This window comes from Corticium candelabrum, chromosome 9, assembly GCF_963422355.1.
Source record: "Corticium candelabrum chromosome 9, ooCorCand1.1, whole genome shotgun sequence".
Lineage (NCBI taxonomy): Eukaryota > Metazoa > Porifera > Homoscleromorpha > Homosclerophorida > Plakinidae > Corticium > Corticium candelabrum.
In genome coordinates this window covers 2,745,003-2,758,866 of record NC_085093.1, presented here as the reverse complement: position 1 = coordinate 2,758,866, position 13,864 = coordinate 2,745,003, and the positions used below count along the sequence as shown (strand labels likewise).

Below are 13,864 nucleotides of genomic sequence, written 5' to 3'. Positions count from 1 at the left end.
CTGTTTGTTTGCCTATCTGTTCGTCTGTCTATCTGTTCATTTGTATGTTTGTTTATTGTTCAAGATGATTTAATGTACAATAGACTTCATGTTATAGTTTAACAAAACGGCCACCCAATAAACTAAATGAAAGTTAGTTAAAATTATATTATCAAATTTATTGTTGTTTACAGACACTAGAGGGTAAGTGTAAATACTGTCCTTGATTGCCGGTCTGGTTAGCAAGGTCTCAGTTAATATCAATAGGTCACAAGTCAAATGTGCACGCCTCCTTCCTACGGATGTTGGATGCTGTAGCCCAGGAAAAAGACGAACAGCGACCGAGACTTTGGCGCAGAATTCTTACTAAACTCTACGAATGTTCGACAATGCTTGTATTATGTTTCTCCGTTTTTATGGCTCTTTGGACGCGCCACGTCAGACTGTGAGCCAACAAACTCACCTCAAACAATTTCATCTTTCGTTTACAGCCAGTGTGTTAGAGCTCAGCAGCCTGAGAAGGTCCACACGCCTAATGACCGGCCGCCCATTTTCCCGCCTGATTCAGTCAATATGATAGACATTCGCAACGGATCCATGGAGGCTTTGCGCTCATTGACTTGGCGTCATGACTCTGTAGCAGCGATGCTGTATGCACCGTGGTCTGGGCAGTCGCGCAAGGCAGCGCCCTGGTTTGCAGAGGCTGCACTGCAGTTGAGAGACGAGGTTCATACATATTCAATTATTAAAATTTTAAATTAATTAATTAATTAATTAATTAGATTTAGTTATTTAATTATTAATGACGTCATGTGCATAATGTATAGTATAGAAGTCGCTCTTGTGGTGTGTGACCATCTCTAAAGCTCATCAAAACTGTTCGTAAAAGTAACCAGAGCTGGACTTTGTCTGTGTGTACCAATTTTTGAAATTAGTACTTTTGCAAGAGAGCGATTGTTGAGAACTTCCGGTACAGGTTATAGATAATTCATTTCATAATTTAATTTTCAGGTCTTTGTGTGTCACTGTGTGGCCTTGTATACTCAGACCCTCTTTCTCTTCGTCTGTAATTAATTCCCTTCGATGTAATTATTTTTGCCTGCAAATGGATATTGTTGGATTAAAGCAAATATTACACACCCAACAATCGGCATGTTTTTCAAGAATGTGTTGATATTAACAGTGACAAAATTTCTGTGCAACAGCATGGGCAAAAGAATTCAAATAACGCGCTAGACCACGCCCTTTAGCGCGCGTTAGACCAGACTGCTCTAAATCTGCTTCAGCTGGCTCTGGTAAATCAGATTTCGTTTATAATGAGAGCTAGCTGCCATACGAGTTTGTGTTTTGGATGCATGATGAAGCTGGTTGTTAAGAGGAGGTGGTTGCACATCGGACGAGTTCAACCTGAGAGTGACTACTGTACTGTATTTTCTTAAATAGAAAGAAGGTTATGGTGTTAAGGTTTTATAAAGGTTTTATGGTGGCGTTCTATTCAAGCTTGACAGTCTATGTTTCAATCATCTTTGTGTGGTTTTGTCAGCATCTTGAGACTTATTGCTGTTGTCTTCAAAATATGCAGTAAAATATGTTCATTGTGCTATCGTTAATTTACAATATTTAATGATTATTTGACACTCAGACAGCTGCCCTGTTTCCTTGAATTTCAACTGTCCATTAGTCTTATTTTTGTATTGCTTTACTGGGGACATTTGGATGATCTTTTGACAATTATTTGCTGCTTCTATTGCTGTTTTCAACTAGTGGGTAGCATTTCTTTGCTGTTCTGTGAGTCATACAGTAGTAGTCTGACAGTTACGTCACACACACACACACACACACACACACACACACACACACGTGCGCAGATTGACACACACACACACACACACACACACACACACACACACACACACACACACACACACACACACACACATTGACATACACACAGTGACACACACACACACACACACACACACACACACACACACACACACACACACACACAATCTTGACCAGACAATAAATAAACCAAGTACATCCTTTTTTCTCAAAATTTAATATCATGGGTTCATACCAAGCATCGTTATGCAAACTCTGTACCTTATTAGAGACCATAGAAATCAGGCAGTTATGTGTCACTTGAGTTCTTACTAACTACTATGATAAGATGCTATACTCACGGTTCTAGCTAGAATTGTTTTTCCCGTCAAATTACGGTTGAATGTCGGTCCAACCGTCATCTTTTGTACACTCAGTGTTGGCAGGAAAAACACGCAGTGCATGACTGATGATCACGAATGCTGTAGGCTTTACCCGGTTCTTGAAAACTTAGAGTTATCTTGAGATTGAGGTCATTCAACTCGTAAACAAGAATGTTTATAAGCCAGAGTGAAATAAAAGGCAATTTTTTTTGGTCAAACGTTGTACTCTATCAAAAGAGGTTGGCCTGACATTTTATATTTTAAGCATTCATTCTTATCAGATTTCACAAAATTTTTGTAATTATTGATATCAACATTTAGTTTCATTTCTTTATTTGTTGCATTATATTTGCTAATGTATTTATTTCCTATCAAAATTAAAACATAAAGTTGGCTTGTTTGCTGTTCTGTTGCATTGGTTTTGATCGTGATGACGACGGGTGGTTGCCATTGCGATTACAATTGTAACCAAATTTTTTTATTTGATTTAGCTAAACCAAGACTTGTAAAGTAATGACATGAACTAATCAAGAGCATGTTGTTGTTCAACAAACAACTTAGTTACAGGTATGTGGCCCTTCCTTCGACTGCAGCTCTTGCAATACACTGCTGCTGGTGCAATAAACGGTGCTTGGGGCAATAAATATGACATTGTTCTAAAAATGGTCAAAACACTTAGTTTTCGCTTGGTAGCAAATTACTAGCAACGCAGCTCTGTAGTGTTTTTGAGTCGCTCATTGATTCCTTACCATCCATGCAATGACCTTGATCAATCATGTAGGTACTTCCGATCAAAGCAAAATTGTGGTCAGTCATGAGCATCAGTCGGTCGGTGACTGAAGCAAAATCTCCACAAAGACCAAAGGGGTGTGACCAACAATAACATGGCCTGTGGTTGCTGCAAGCCTATCTAGAACCAGTACTGTCTATATTATTTTAGCCATAGACTACATAGTTGTTTTGAACACAATCTTATGTAAATGTCTCAGACCAGCCAGTCTAGGTCCTAAGGACATTGGAGTGTCCCATCTCCAAGAGATGATGCCTGTGGTGATTAGATACTGGGCTTTTAGTTGAAAGCAGACTAGAGAAATACACCCCCAAGTACCAAGTATGTCAGATAGCTTCTAAGTTTGGGTTTTGGGTATTGACTTGAGGATTTAATTGACTCCACCTTCCAAGGCTGGACTAGTGAGTCATGCTGCTTATGATGGGAAGTCAATCTTCTCAGTGTTTATCCATAACTTGCCAAGATTGTTCTCTTGACAAAGTCAAATTAGACATTTGTGGTGACTATGTACACCTAACTGCTGTTAGTCTTTCACCTACTTAGTGCTAAGTGACCCCCAACTGGCAACACAAATATAAACATGTAACTGAAAGAGACACTTACCTTCTAATTATAGTGAGATGATTTGGCGAGGAAATAAACATGACAGTCCACGTGTCATTTGATCTGCTGGCTTTTTATGGTTTGTTTGTAGATGTGACAAATGATCTTATTTGGCAAGGGGGTTGTAGCTTGTTGGCATGTGTTTGTAGGAAGGTCTGTCTGTTGTAGTCTTGTTTCGTGCTTGCATGTTTGTACCAGCAAGATTTCAAGCATACGCATTACATTGTTTTGACCATCTTACATGTATGCGTGTAGACTTCCCTAGAAGGACATCTTAGTCATTAATATCAACGCAAACAACTGAGTGACAGTGGTAGTCTGTCATATTGTGTACTTATTTACCGGGTACGTAAAATCAAATCAAACAGATGGAAACCCAGTCGTGTTTTGAAATAATTTCACAAAATTAGTTTTGACAATTATGTCTTCAGATGGTGTTGACTGAGCACGAGGGATCTAAAACCATATGTACCACCATAATATCTTACCGTACTGAGACAACAAGTAGCCTTTCTTGTGACACGAGTTTAGGTGGGAAAATGCTTTGCCGCTGCATACACCATCGTAACACCAGATGGGTACACCACCTCTGTCTCAATGCTAGTTGTTCTGCAGTGCCAATTTTAAGTGAAATTGTATTGTGGTGGTAACTGGTATGTTGACAGTCGTGTGATGATTTGATGATAACCCTTCTAGTCAGTGTTGAACAGCTGCAATGTGTTTTGTTCTCAAATGTCTCGAGCATAGAAATCGCAAACTATAGTTAAGGACCGGATGCTTACCGACTCTATGAGTTGTATGTGTCACTTGCAGGTTTTATTTGTGGCTATTGACTGCTGGTATTTACACGGAACGTGTCGGCAAGATATCTCGGTTCCTGTGTATCCACGTGTTGTCGTCTACTTCTCGTCGAATATGGGTTTTTTGGAGTACATTGGTGGACTTAGAAGTTATGAAATAGTAAACAATTTTCAATATTTTTTTAACTCAATCTGATTTATTGTATTTGTATTGAGGCACGATTCGTACGACTTGTTGTTAGGCCGCTTTTCTTTGTATCAACAGAAGCGGCTTACGAGTCTTTTGTGTCATCAGAGGAGGTTTGTGGTTCGTAGGGTCGTTGATATTGATCGGGACCGTTGGTGTCCTCTGGTGTTGTGTCATGTGTGTGTGTGTGTGTGTGTGTCCTGTTCCAGACAGTTGTACTTGGATATTTTGATTTCGAACTGGATCCTGAACCTCGAGAGTATTTGGCTTATCTCGGAGCTGCCAGGCTAGCCTTGGCGGATGGTCAGTATGAGTATGCACCTACTCTGTTGTTCCGTATTCAAATCATGTGTATAGATATTGGGGATGGGCTACGATTCGGTGTCATATCGAGTGTAAAAGTCGCTCTAGTTGCCGAAATGCCACATCACCCTTCAATCATGCTATGCCGATCTACTCGCCCAGACAAAGTAAGCGCAACTAGAGCGACTACACTCTCATTAACTTCAAATCATAACTTCCATTTGTTGTAGTTGTTTGATGGCGATTGGACCCCAGAAGCCATATACGAATGGGCACTAGACCATCGAGAACAGGTAGGCGATGATGTACAGTACAGTGAAAATCAGCGATTGGGTGATGCCGGTCTTGTAGCATGTTAGATTGTTGGTGAACAGCTTGGATTTGATAGAGAAGATTAGAAAGCAGCCGGCCGTCATTCTGTTCCTACCTCTCAATGACTCTTCTATCACAAACAGATTTCTAAGAATGGTTAGTTGTATTGTATTACCAATGTGTCCATAATTACACTCAAACTCTCTTTATCTGGGCAGCTTGGGACCGGGTACTGTCTGTAACTCGGAATTGTCTGTTTCTTGGAACGCTCCACAGTTCTCAAGCAAATGCCCTTACCTCTATCTTAATCCATATTTCAAAGCATGCACTACAGAACGTCATACAGACATTACATGTTCACTCTATGTGACTGGAAACCAGACTCATAGGAAGCATTTGAAAGTGGTCTAGCCTATTGCTTGCTAAGAGGATGTGGTCTAAAAATAGCTTGCCAAGAGAGCTGTCTTTAATTTGCTTTTGTTTCAACTATATATATATATATATATATATATATATATATTAGCTATTTAATCACCTATATTTTTAACAGTAAGTTTTGTGCAATCTTCAACTGTCGAAAGTACAGTTTTTGAAAGATGGTTTGACCAAACCCGGACCTATTTTTATGGCCCTGAAATAGGCCTCTGGTAAAGTTCACTCTAGAAAAAAGTGGTCCAGCTGGACCAGCCGGACTGGTTCCTACGGCCCTGCTGGAAACAGTCACTATAACTAAATTTCGGGGCACAAAGAAGTGATCGACGTTTGCCGTAGGGACCTCTCTAACCCTCTATAGGCCACGTGGTCCACACTAAAAGACGGACTAGAATAAGGGGATCTTGAGTGTAATGAAAATCATGTTAAAGTTGATAAACGTGTTTAGCTGAGACGAATTGCAGGAGCTTTGTATTCGTGCCCGATAACACATTGGGTGCAAACTGATTCAACCGTGGTGCCACATTATTGCACAAACTATAACTTATGTGATCAGAATGTCAGGCTGCATACTGACGTGAACGTCGAGCGTGATAAGTGCTCGCTGAGATGTTATTATTACTCACTATTTAAACTATGGACCTCTCAATCAGCAGTAGATACTGATGGTCAACATTGGTGTGAGTTGCCTGAAAGTGATGATGGAAATGTAGCGAAGTGCTATGATCTTGACAAACACCTGACAGACTGCAAAGGCCAATCAGATTTTATTCAGTCGAATGCTGCAGTGCCCGATGACGATGACGTTGAAGATGGGAACGTGTCGTATCTTGATAGGATTGTCGGTTTGGGTTGTCGGGGACAACGCTCGCACAATCTCAGTTTTTTCTACATGGATTCTAATAAACACTGGGTGTATGCTCAAGCTCTGGCAGTCGATCACGAATTGTTGCCGAGAATAGTAGTTACGATCGCAGATATGAAGGTACTTTAGTGCACAGTCTGGTTTAGAATTGATTGGTGTGTGTGTGTGTGTGTGTGTGTGTGTGTGTGTGTGTGTGTGTGTGTGTGTGTGTGTGTGTGTGCGTGCGTGCGTGTGTGTGTGTGTGTGTCTGTGTGTCTGTGTGTGTGTGTGTGTGTGCGTGCGTGTGTGTGTGTGTGTGTGTCTGTGTGTCTGTGTCTGTGTCTGTGTCTGTGTGTGTGTGTGTGTGTGTGTGTGTGTGTGCGTGCGTGTGTGTGTGTGTGTGTCTGTGTGTCTGTGTGTCTGTGTGTCTGTGTGTCTGTGTCTGTGTCTGTGTCTGTGTGTGTGTGTGTGTGTGTGTGTGTGTGTGTGTGTGTGTGTGTGTGTGTGTGTGTGTGTCTGTGTGTGTCTGTGTCTGTGTCTGTGTGTGTGTGTGTGTGTGTGTGTGTGTGTGTGTGTGTGTGTGTGTGTGTGTGTGTGTGTGTATGTGTGTGTGTGTGTGTATGTGTGTGTGTGTGTGTATGTGTGTGTGTGTGTGTGTGTGTGTGTGTGTGTGTGTGTGTGTGTGTGTGTGTGTGTGTGTGTGTGTGTGTGTGTGGTGTGTGTGTGTGTGTGTCTGTGTGTGTCTGTGTCTGTGTCTGTGTCTGTGTGTGTGTGTGTGTGTGTGTGTCTGTGTGTGTGTGTGTGTGTGTGTGTGTGTGTGTGTGTGTGTGTGTGTGTGTGTCACTGTGTGTCACTGTGTCACTGTGTCACTGTGCACGGTTGTATGGTACATACATAAGTACTTAGGTATTGTACCTACCTAGGTACGTACGTATGTATGCATGTATTGTACAGAACAGGTCACAGTTTGTACACGACGAAGATGTTCCAATATCAGAAGACACGACAGGTGAAACATGCCACAAATGCTAAATCTTCTTTCATCTATTTTCCTTTCCTACTCAATGCAGCCGAGTTTATCTGGAAGTTCCTGCACACGAAACTCGAACCAAGACTGAACTCTGCATCCGTACCGACATCTCCCTGCGTGCCGTCTCATCTCAGTGGCTGCGTGTGGGAGGTGGTGGGTCAAACATTCGACGAGATTGTGCTGGACAAGACAAAGGTACCGGCTACCATCTCATTCGCAGACGGTCAGTCTAACTTCATTTGTTGCCCAGGATGTTCTCTTGTTGCACTACAGTTCCGCATGTGCGTTTTGCAGCACGCTGGTTCCGGCCATCTTGCGTTTATCTCACGCTCTGAAGTCATACCATCACGTTCGTATCGCCCGGTATGTGCGTGCAAACTCGTCTCTCCTCCAAACGTGTTAGCTAACACCGTGACGACTTCTTTACAGATTGAATAGAGACGATAATGACCTTCCACGTGGAATTTTTCAGCCCGTTGTTTATCCGTCGTTGGTTCTCTATTTAGCTGATAGGTAAGCTGAAGGATATACTCTCATCACCAGCATTGTTACAAGCGTGCTACCCCGAGGGCATGCGTATCTATTATGGTGTTGCTGTCATGCGTATCTATTATGGCGTTGCTGTCACGATCGGCATTCTGGCTCTCTCATCTTTATTAGTAACAAATCACGTAGGTTTGGTACTGTTTTTGTTTTTAGGAAAACAGAGCCGTTGTTGTATCCACGCGACGCGCCTCTAACCGTTGCCGATCTCGTGGCGTTTCTTCGCCGCCATCTTTCTTTACCGGGTGACGTCAATTTAGGAAGTCACCACCAGGCGGCTTCGAAACTTTGGAGTTTACGACAGGAACGCAACAAAGCGGTAGAGAAGGAAAAGAGCTTGCAATCGTTGGTCGACTATCTTAAAGGTCAGAATCGTTTTCTATTGGCGAGGATCATAGTTCGATCAGTCGAGATGCAATGGTACCGGCAACGCGTGGATGAATTACTAACGGAAATCGACGCTCTTGGTTTCGATCTCGAGCAGAGCGCATGCCTCAAGTCACAATCCTCTGTCACAGAAACCGACCGAAAGCCAAAAACCAGTCTGAAAGTAAAGTGGCTTGAGAGAAGAATTCACGCACTTGTAGCAACCAATGCGGTACTTTTTCGAACACTATTTGAAGAGCAGCGACTGCCGATGCGAGAGACGCACGAAAGCGCGACAATCGACGAAGAACCAAACACGTTGCGCGCCAGACTAGAAACAATCACGTTAGTGTACCGCTCGGTTAAAGGTCGCTTCGATTTGCTGCGCTTTCGGTGTCGCCATATAACAAGCGAGCTCATGGCGAGCAGGTCATTTATTGAGGACACGGTATCGCGGTACGAGGCGCTGGTAAAGAGAGTGCAGCGGACTGTAGGGTTGGTGATACATGCGACTAGAGCCATTCAAGAGGGAGTCTACAGTGTGACCGATGAAGAACGTCGAGCGAATGACGTTGTAGGAGAACTCGAAGAGGCGCTTAGAATGTGGACGCGCATGCAGACCGATTTCGCAGCCGGCAGACGTAGTGACCTATCGGACTTATCCAAATCTTTTCAACCAAATGAAGTTGACGGTTAGGGTTGCGATTGAATTTGTTCTTAATTTGAGATTGGATCTGGCGTCTGGTGCATAAAGAGCGATGCTCATTCCGTTTGAGTTGGCGTAGGGTAGCAAGGTGGACGTTAATACGGTCTAGTCACATCAATATTCATCATGCACACATATGCACCCCTGACGGTGCCTGACGTCCCTAACTGTCTGGCAAGGTTGTTGCAGACTGTGCACAGGCGGACATCACGCGCTGTTCCGTCTGCTGTACGAGACCCATGCCGTTGTGTGCATTGATAGCCTCGTAGGGTCGCGTTTAATGATGTTAGCCAGCAGATTGATTGAGTCTTGCGAGAGTAACGTGGGTGTTTAAGACCTGACGCACTGGAAACGAATTTAGTCGCATTCATCTAACAATGTTGAACGAGCAAACATTGTCTCTTGAGGTCTTCTCATAATAGCGAGGTTGTAATGTAATTTTGTGGCTTTCATGTTGAAATTAGTTTTCATCGTTCTGCGTGCGCTTTAATAGGTCACTCGCCTCGGGCTCATTTCTGCTCGCGTGCATACTGCAGGGAGATGCCTGCGTAGGCGGTCAATAAACAATCCAGTAATTCCAGTCGAATTTGTGGACGGAAGACGCACAAACACGTCGCGCGAATTGCAAAATCTCAGACCGGCATATTGTCGTGGTTTGCGTATCGTTTTATTATATGACGGTTGCTATTCGCCCATCGTTTACGGTACAGTACAACGAGCACTTCTGTCTCTCTCTAAGTCCCTAGAACCGTGTTAATAAGTATAGTAAAGCGGTCCATGTAAACTTATGCTGTAGAGTATGCAGAGTACGTATACTTTTGAGTTAGTATCATCCGGCTATTACACTGTACGCGCATAACTGCCAGTTCAAACTATAAACTTTACGGATATATGTATAATTTCCCAAACAGATCGTCATAACTGCAGCTGCTGTCACCATCTGGCTTGATATTGTGTGTCAACAACTCGACCAGCATCCTGTCACTAGTTTCACAGTCGTGGGAAGCCAGAAGCAATGTCGGTCGCTTCCCAATCGGAGACACTGCCACCGTTGTATTTTCCTCTGTCCGTCGACTCGGTGGCATTTGCTTCCTTTTGATTTGCATTCTGGCGAGCATTCACCGGTTTTGATCCAACGCGGCCAGAACCGTCTGGTCAGGTCTATCCAGCGGTACTCGGTCATTCTGTTGGTCTCGTACTGATGCCAAGCTCGAGCGGCTTGAACGAACGTGCCGACGAGATTGTCTCGTTTTGCTTGCCTCGTACCTTTCTTGATCGAGCGAGCTCTCGAGAGGAGCATGTCAATCAGGTTATCTGCAAAGTCCCACATTGGTCCAGATTCATTGTGACTGATTGCCGGTTTTTTTATGGACATGAATTCCGAGTCGAAATCATCATGCAGCGCGCTCAAACGCTGATGGTCGTCGATAGACTCCTTTTTCGGTTTGGGCTGTAGGTGTTGTTGTAGTCGTTTGGTTGTAATATTTCTGATATCGATGGTCGTGAAGACCTTGTCGGGATCTACGGTACCGTAGTCGGTATGAGTCAGACCGAGAGTCGATAGCATTCCGCCTGCCGCACCTGTGAGTAGGAGGATGAGCAGTGTGGGATGATGAGCAGTATGAGGCATGGTCGCACACAAAAATGCTAGTATACAGAGAAAGTGGTTAGAACGTAGGGAATCGAATCCGCGAGCACGACCGCGTCGACTTGCGCGAATCAATTCTCGCGGACACTCAATTATCCAATGAAACAGACTAAACGTCGAGCAAACTGAAGCCACTGCGATGCACACACCCGCCTGTTCGACGCGCTGCGAATTTCACATGCCGCACGACTGTAGACGAGCACCATGCGGCCTCTTACCTGTCGAGTACAAGCAGGCGACGACGACAGTAAAAATTCGACGCACTCTACTCGTGGACACGGAGCAGCTAAATGATGCGGCCGAGACGAGAGCGGCTATAAGTTGGCGACTTCTCTGTTTTCGGATGCGGTAACGTGTTCAGCTAATTGGATCTACAAAGGGCGTCTGAGGGCGTGATAAGGCAAACGTATAGCAGTGCTAGGTAGGGCACTGCTGCGTGCCAGGAAACTATTGTCCGCGAAGCCGCGTGTTCTACAGATTTTGTCTCACCAACCACTGACCATGCAGTCGATACTATTGGATTAGAACCGTGAACTATTAAAATCGAGCAAAGGCACCTATTTGCATCAAATTAGCAACCATATTGCCGAGATGCGGGACTCCGCTTGTGTACCACAAATCCGGTTAGGATCTCATGTCTCAATTTGATGCCAAGCACCAGGGGTGCACGCGATGACATATCGATTTGTTTAGATGCTTGTGCATCGCCAATCAACAGTCCCAAATTGGGTCGCTGCTGCGAGATTGCTTTTCCATCATTATAATCCAATTTGGTGATTAGTAGGACGCTGGCGAGCTCACCCCAGCAGCTTCCCGACATCGAACTGGCCGCTCGGCGCCTTCCCTGTGGAGAAGCATCCTCGCGTACGAAGATATCGAGGGTGGTCGATGTATAGGTGGCATACACGGTCGTCCGCCGGGTTACTATCTAGTCATCTGCTATCTGTACACATCCGACCATCTCGGGTGTCTGCAGTCCTGAGGCTCGAATATGCGTCCAAGAACGCCGCGGTTTAGATGGTTCGATCTCGAATTGTCGACGCCGGCGTGGCTACCGCATGATGGACGTCGTCGTGGGCGTGTAGACCTCGAGTGGGAAAATGTTGGCGCCAAAGCATGAGCCCTGAATGCTGCGTGGGATCATGGCAGGATACTAGGTCTATGTCTGTAGCAAAGAGTCATCCTAGCTATGACCAGGGAGTCGAAGCTAGACATGTCGATGTACTGACTTCTATTATTTGTTGCAAACAAAACAGAGTTAGTGAGGATGAGTGAGTAGGTAAGCAAAGCAAACGTCTATGCAACCGCTTACAGAGCAATTTGACAATATGCTAGTCAGAATGAGAGATCGATCAAGCATAAGAAACACATTTACTCCACTTGTCGATATGTGGCCTAAAGGCAGACATACTAATCAACAATGCTTCCTCTGTTCGGATGGTCCTGCTGCCTTGGTTGGGACAGGTATTGACGTAATAGTCAAACAGGAGACCTACTTCAGAAACGTGGAGGCGTTCGTCTGCTTCTAGTGCTGCCTCGAGGCCTTTGACCCCACCAAAGACAATCAAGAGATGGGTGAAGGGTCTCAGCTGGAGATCATCAATGCTGATGCCCCTCTCTGAAGTCCCTAAAGTTAGATCATAACCATCCTTGAAGGGAGCTCCAGCAAAGACATCACCAATTCCATTAGCTATCCGCAAAGTGTAGCCCCAGTAGAGACCTAACTCGGTTCGTGGAATACTAGGAGAAACCACCTCTCCTTTGAGGTTTTTCTTGCTCTCATTAGTCATTCTGACTGTCACTCGAGTTCCAGGTAGAAGATGGCGATTGATGCAGACATCCTTCCTTGTTCCACAATTGGCAAATGACCCCTTGCCTTGTTTGACTGGTCTGTCTAACACGATGCCCTCCCTGAAGGGTAACTCCTCGTCGACTCTCATGTGATGAGGAGTGTCCAGAGGATTCAACAATCCGGCATACTGAAGATCACGATGCATAGGAAAGAACTGCTTTCTCAAGTATTGAGGCGTTTCTAAATACTGCAATATATTCGCCATTTGAGCGATCGAATCTCGTTTCGTTTTGACACTAGAATCGATGCTTGCTCCGTCATCGAATATTATGATCTCGTCGATATTGAAAATTGCTATCGAACGAGCAATCTGTCCAGCAAGGTAGGTTCGTAGTTCATCTGATTGTGCGTTGTCTAGAATGCTGCCTGGGACAGCGACTGATACTGTGAAATGTCGTCCTTCTGTCTTGTCAACAACATGATCTATCGTATCAGTAGCTATAGTGTCTTGCTTGTCTCTTGTCTGTTGCTCATGTGCATGTCTCTCTAGTTTCTTTCTCCGCTTCTCTTTCCGCCTCTGTTTGGCACGAACGTTTGTTTCTTGGCTGCTGTAATCGTCTGGCGAGTCTGACAGCTTCCGTTTCTTCTTTGGCATGTCGTCATCACATTGCAGTTCGAATTTCAATGACAGCGCTCTTGCGCATGCGTCGAAGGAATGTGGTTCAAGATAAGAACCTAGTCGTCACCAGTACGTGTAGTTATTATTCATATATGTGTCTAGACATTGCACTATTGTCGTCGAGTCTTCAAATAGTTTCTGATTGACAGCACTACGTACTACAAGTAGGTGGTCGCTGCGCGCACCGGTCGTGGGGTTCGCAAGGCACGCGTGATTGTGAGGCACGTGACTTAAAATGGGTGCATGCGTTTCTCGCTGCCTGCAGCCGTGGCTCGAGTCTCCCAACAACGTCAAGCGATATCGAGCGCAGTACAGCGAACACCAACTCTCCATCGAGGTCGACGCTCTTCTCGATGACGACGACGACGAAGTGCCGCTCGCCGAGCTGACGAGAACGAGAATGGGCATCGGAACGGAACAGGACGCGCGAGACTTCAGACAGAGACAACACGAACGCATAGCGGAACGAAATCGCGAGCTAGAATCGGAGAAAGGACGCTCAGTAGCAAGAGACGAGGAGAACATGCGAATGGAGGAGGAAGCTTACTTTGAGGCGACAAAAGCGGCCGTGAGAGCCGCCGAAATGGCAAAAGAAAGAGAGAAAGCAGAGCAAACGTTGAGAGACCTGGGCAGCTCGTCGCAG

At 44.7% G+C, this 13,864-nt stretch overlaps 4 protein-coding genes across 5 annotated transcripts in view; 2 read left to right on the top strand and 2 right to left on the bottom strand.

The window, feature by feature from the left end:
* The first annotated feature begins 255 nt into the window (after positions 1-255).
* On the top strand, positions 256-9,129 carry LOC134184626 (thioredoxin domain-containing protein 11-like). Of its 2 annotated transcripts, none has more exons than XM_062652362.1 (14): positions 256-424; positions 483-705; positions 4,393-4,539; positions 4,596-4,679; positions 4,776-4,869; positions 4,924-5,036; positions 5,100-5,162; positions 5,221-5,337; positions 6,062-6,598; positions 7,412-7,466; positions 7,528-7,682; positions 7,738-7,850; positions 7,917-8,000; positions 8,187-9,129. In XM_062652362.1, exons 1-14 carry the CDS (start codon positions 282-284, stop codon positions 9,091-9,093), a joined length of 2,835 nt encoding a protein of 944 aa, XP_062508346.1. In that variant the 5' UTR covers positions 256-281; the 3' UTR covers positions 9,094-9,129. The 2 variants fall into 2 exon arrangements, with proteins under 2 accessions (XP_062508346.1, XP_062508345.1); XM_062652361.1 differs by having other exon boundaries at positions 7,381-7,466; positions 7,528-7,710; positions 7,782-7,850.
* Positions 9,130-9,753: 624 nt separating this feature from the next.
* LOC134184627 (noggin-2-like) lies at positions 9,754-11,092 on the bottom strand. Its single transcript, XM_062652363.1, has 2 exons — positions 10,969-11,092; positions 9,754-10,749 (listed from the first exon to the last, which is right to left on the bottom strand). Exon 2 carries the CDS (start codon positions 10,730-10,732, stop codon positions 10,061-10,063), a length of 672 nt encoding a protein of 223 aa, XP_062508347.1. The 5' UTR covers positions 10,733-10,749; positions 10,969-11,092; the 3' UTR covers positions 9,754-10,060.
* Positions 11,093-11,912: 820 nt separating this feature from the next.
* LOC134183915 (putative methyltransferase C9orf114) lies at positions 11,913-13,311 on the bottom strand. Its single transcript, XM_062651503.1, has one exon. It carries the CDS (start codon positions 13,195-13,197, stop codon positions 12,103-12,105), a length of 1,095 nt encoding a protein of 364 aa, XP_062507487.1. The 5' UTR covers positions 13,198-13,311; the 3' UTR covers positions 11,913-12,102.
* Positions 13,312-13,326: 15 nt separating this feature from the next.
* LOC134183916 (uncharacterized) overlaps positions 13,327-13,864 on the top strand; it is a 1,025-nt gene continuing 487 nt past the window's right edge. The window contains exon 1 of the mRNA XM_062651504.1: positions 13,327-13,864. This exon is cut by the window's right edge and continues 487 nt beyond it. Within this exon, the coding sequence (XP_062507488.1) occupies positions 13,457-13,864 (408 nt within the window). The 5' untranslated portion in view covers positions 13,327-13,456.

Excerpts from the sequence above, each read along its gene's own strand:
- LOC134183915 (XM_062651503.1), bottom strand. The coding sequence starts at position 13,197 with ATGCCAAAGAAGAAACGGAAGCTGTCAGACTCGCCAGACGATTACAGC.
- LOC134184627 (XM_062652363.1), bottom strand. The coding sequence starts at position 10,732 with ATGCCTCATACTGCTCATCATCCCACACTGCTCATCCTCCTACTCACA.
- LOC134184626 (XM_062652361.1), top strand. The coding sequence starts at position 282 with ATGTTGGATGCTGTAGCCCAGGAAAAAGACGAACAGCGACCGAGACTT. Across the intron at positions 4,540-4,595 it reads GACTTAGAAGTTATGAAATA|GCACGATTCGTACGACTTGT; the intron begins GTAAACAATTTT and ends ATTTGTATTGAG. Across the intron at positions 8,001-8,186 it reads GTTCTCTATTTAGCTGATAG|GAAAACAGAGCCGTTGTTGT; the intron begins GTAAGCTGAAGG and ends TTTTGTTTTTAG.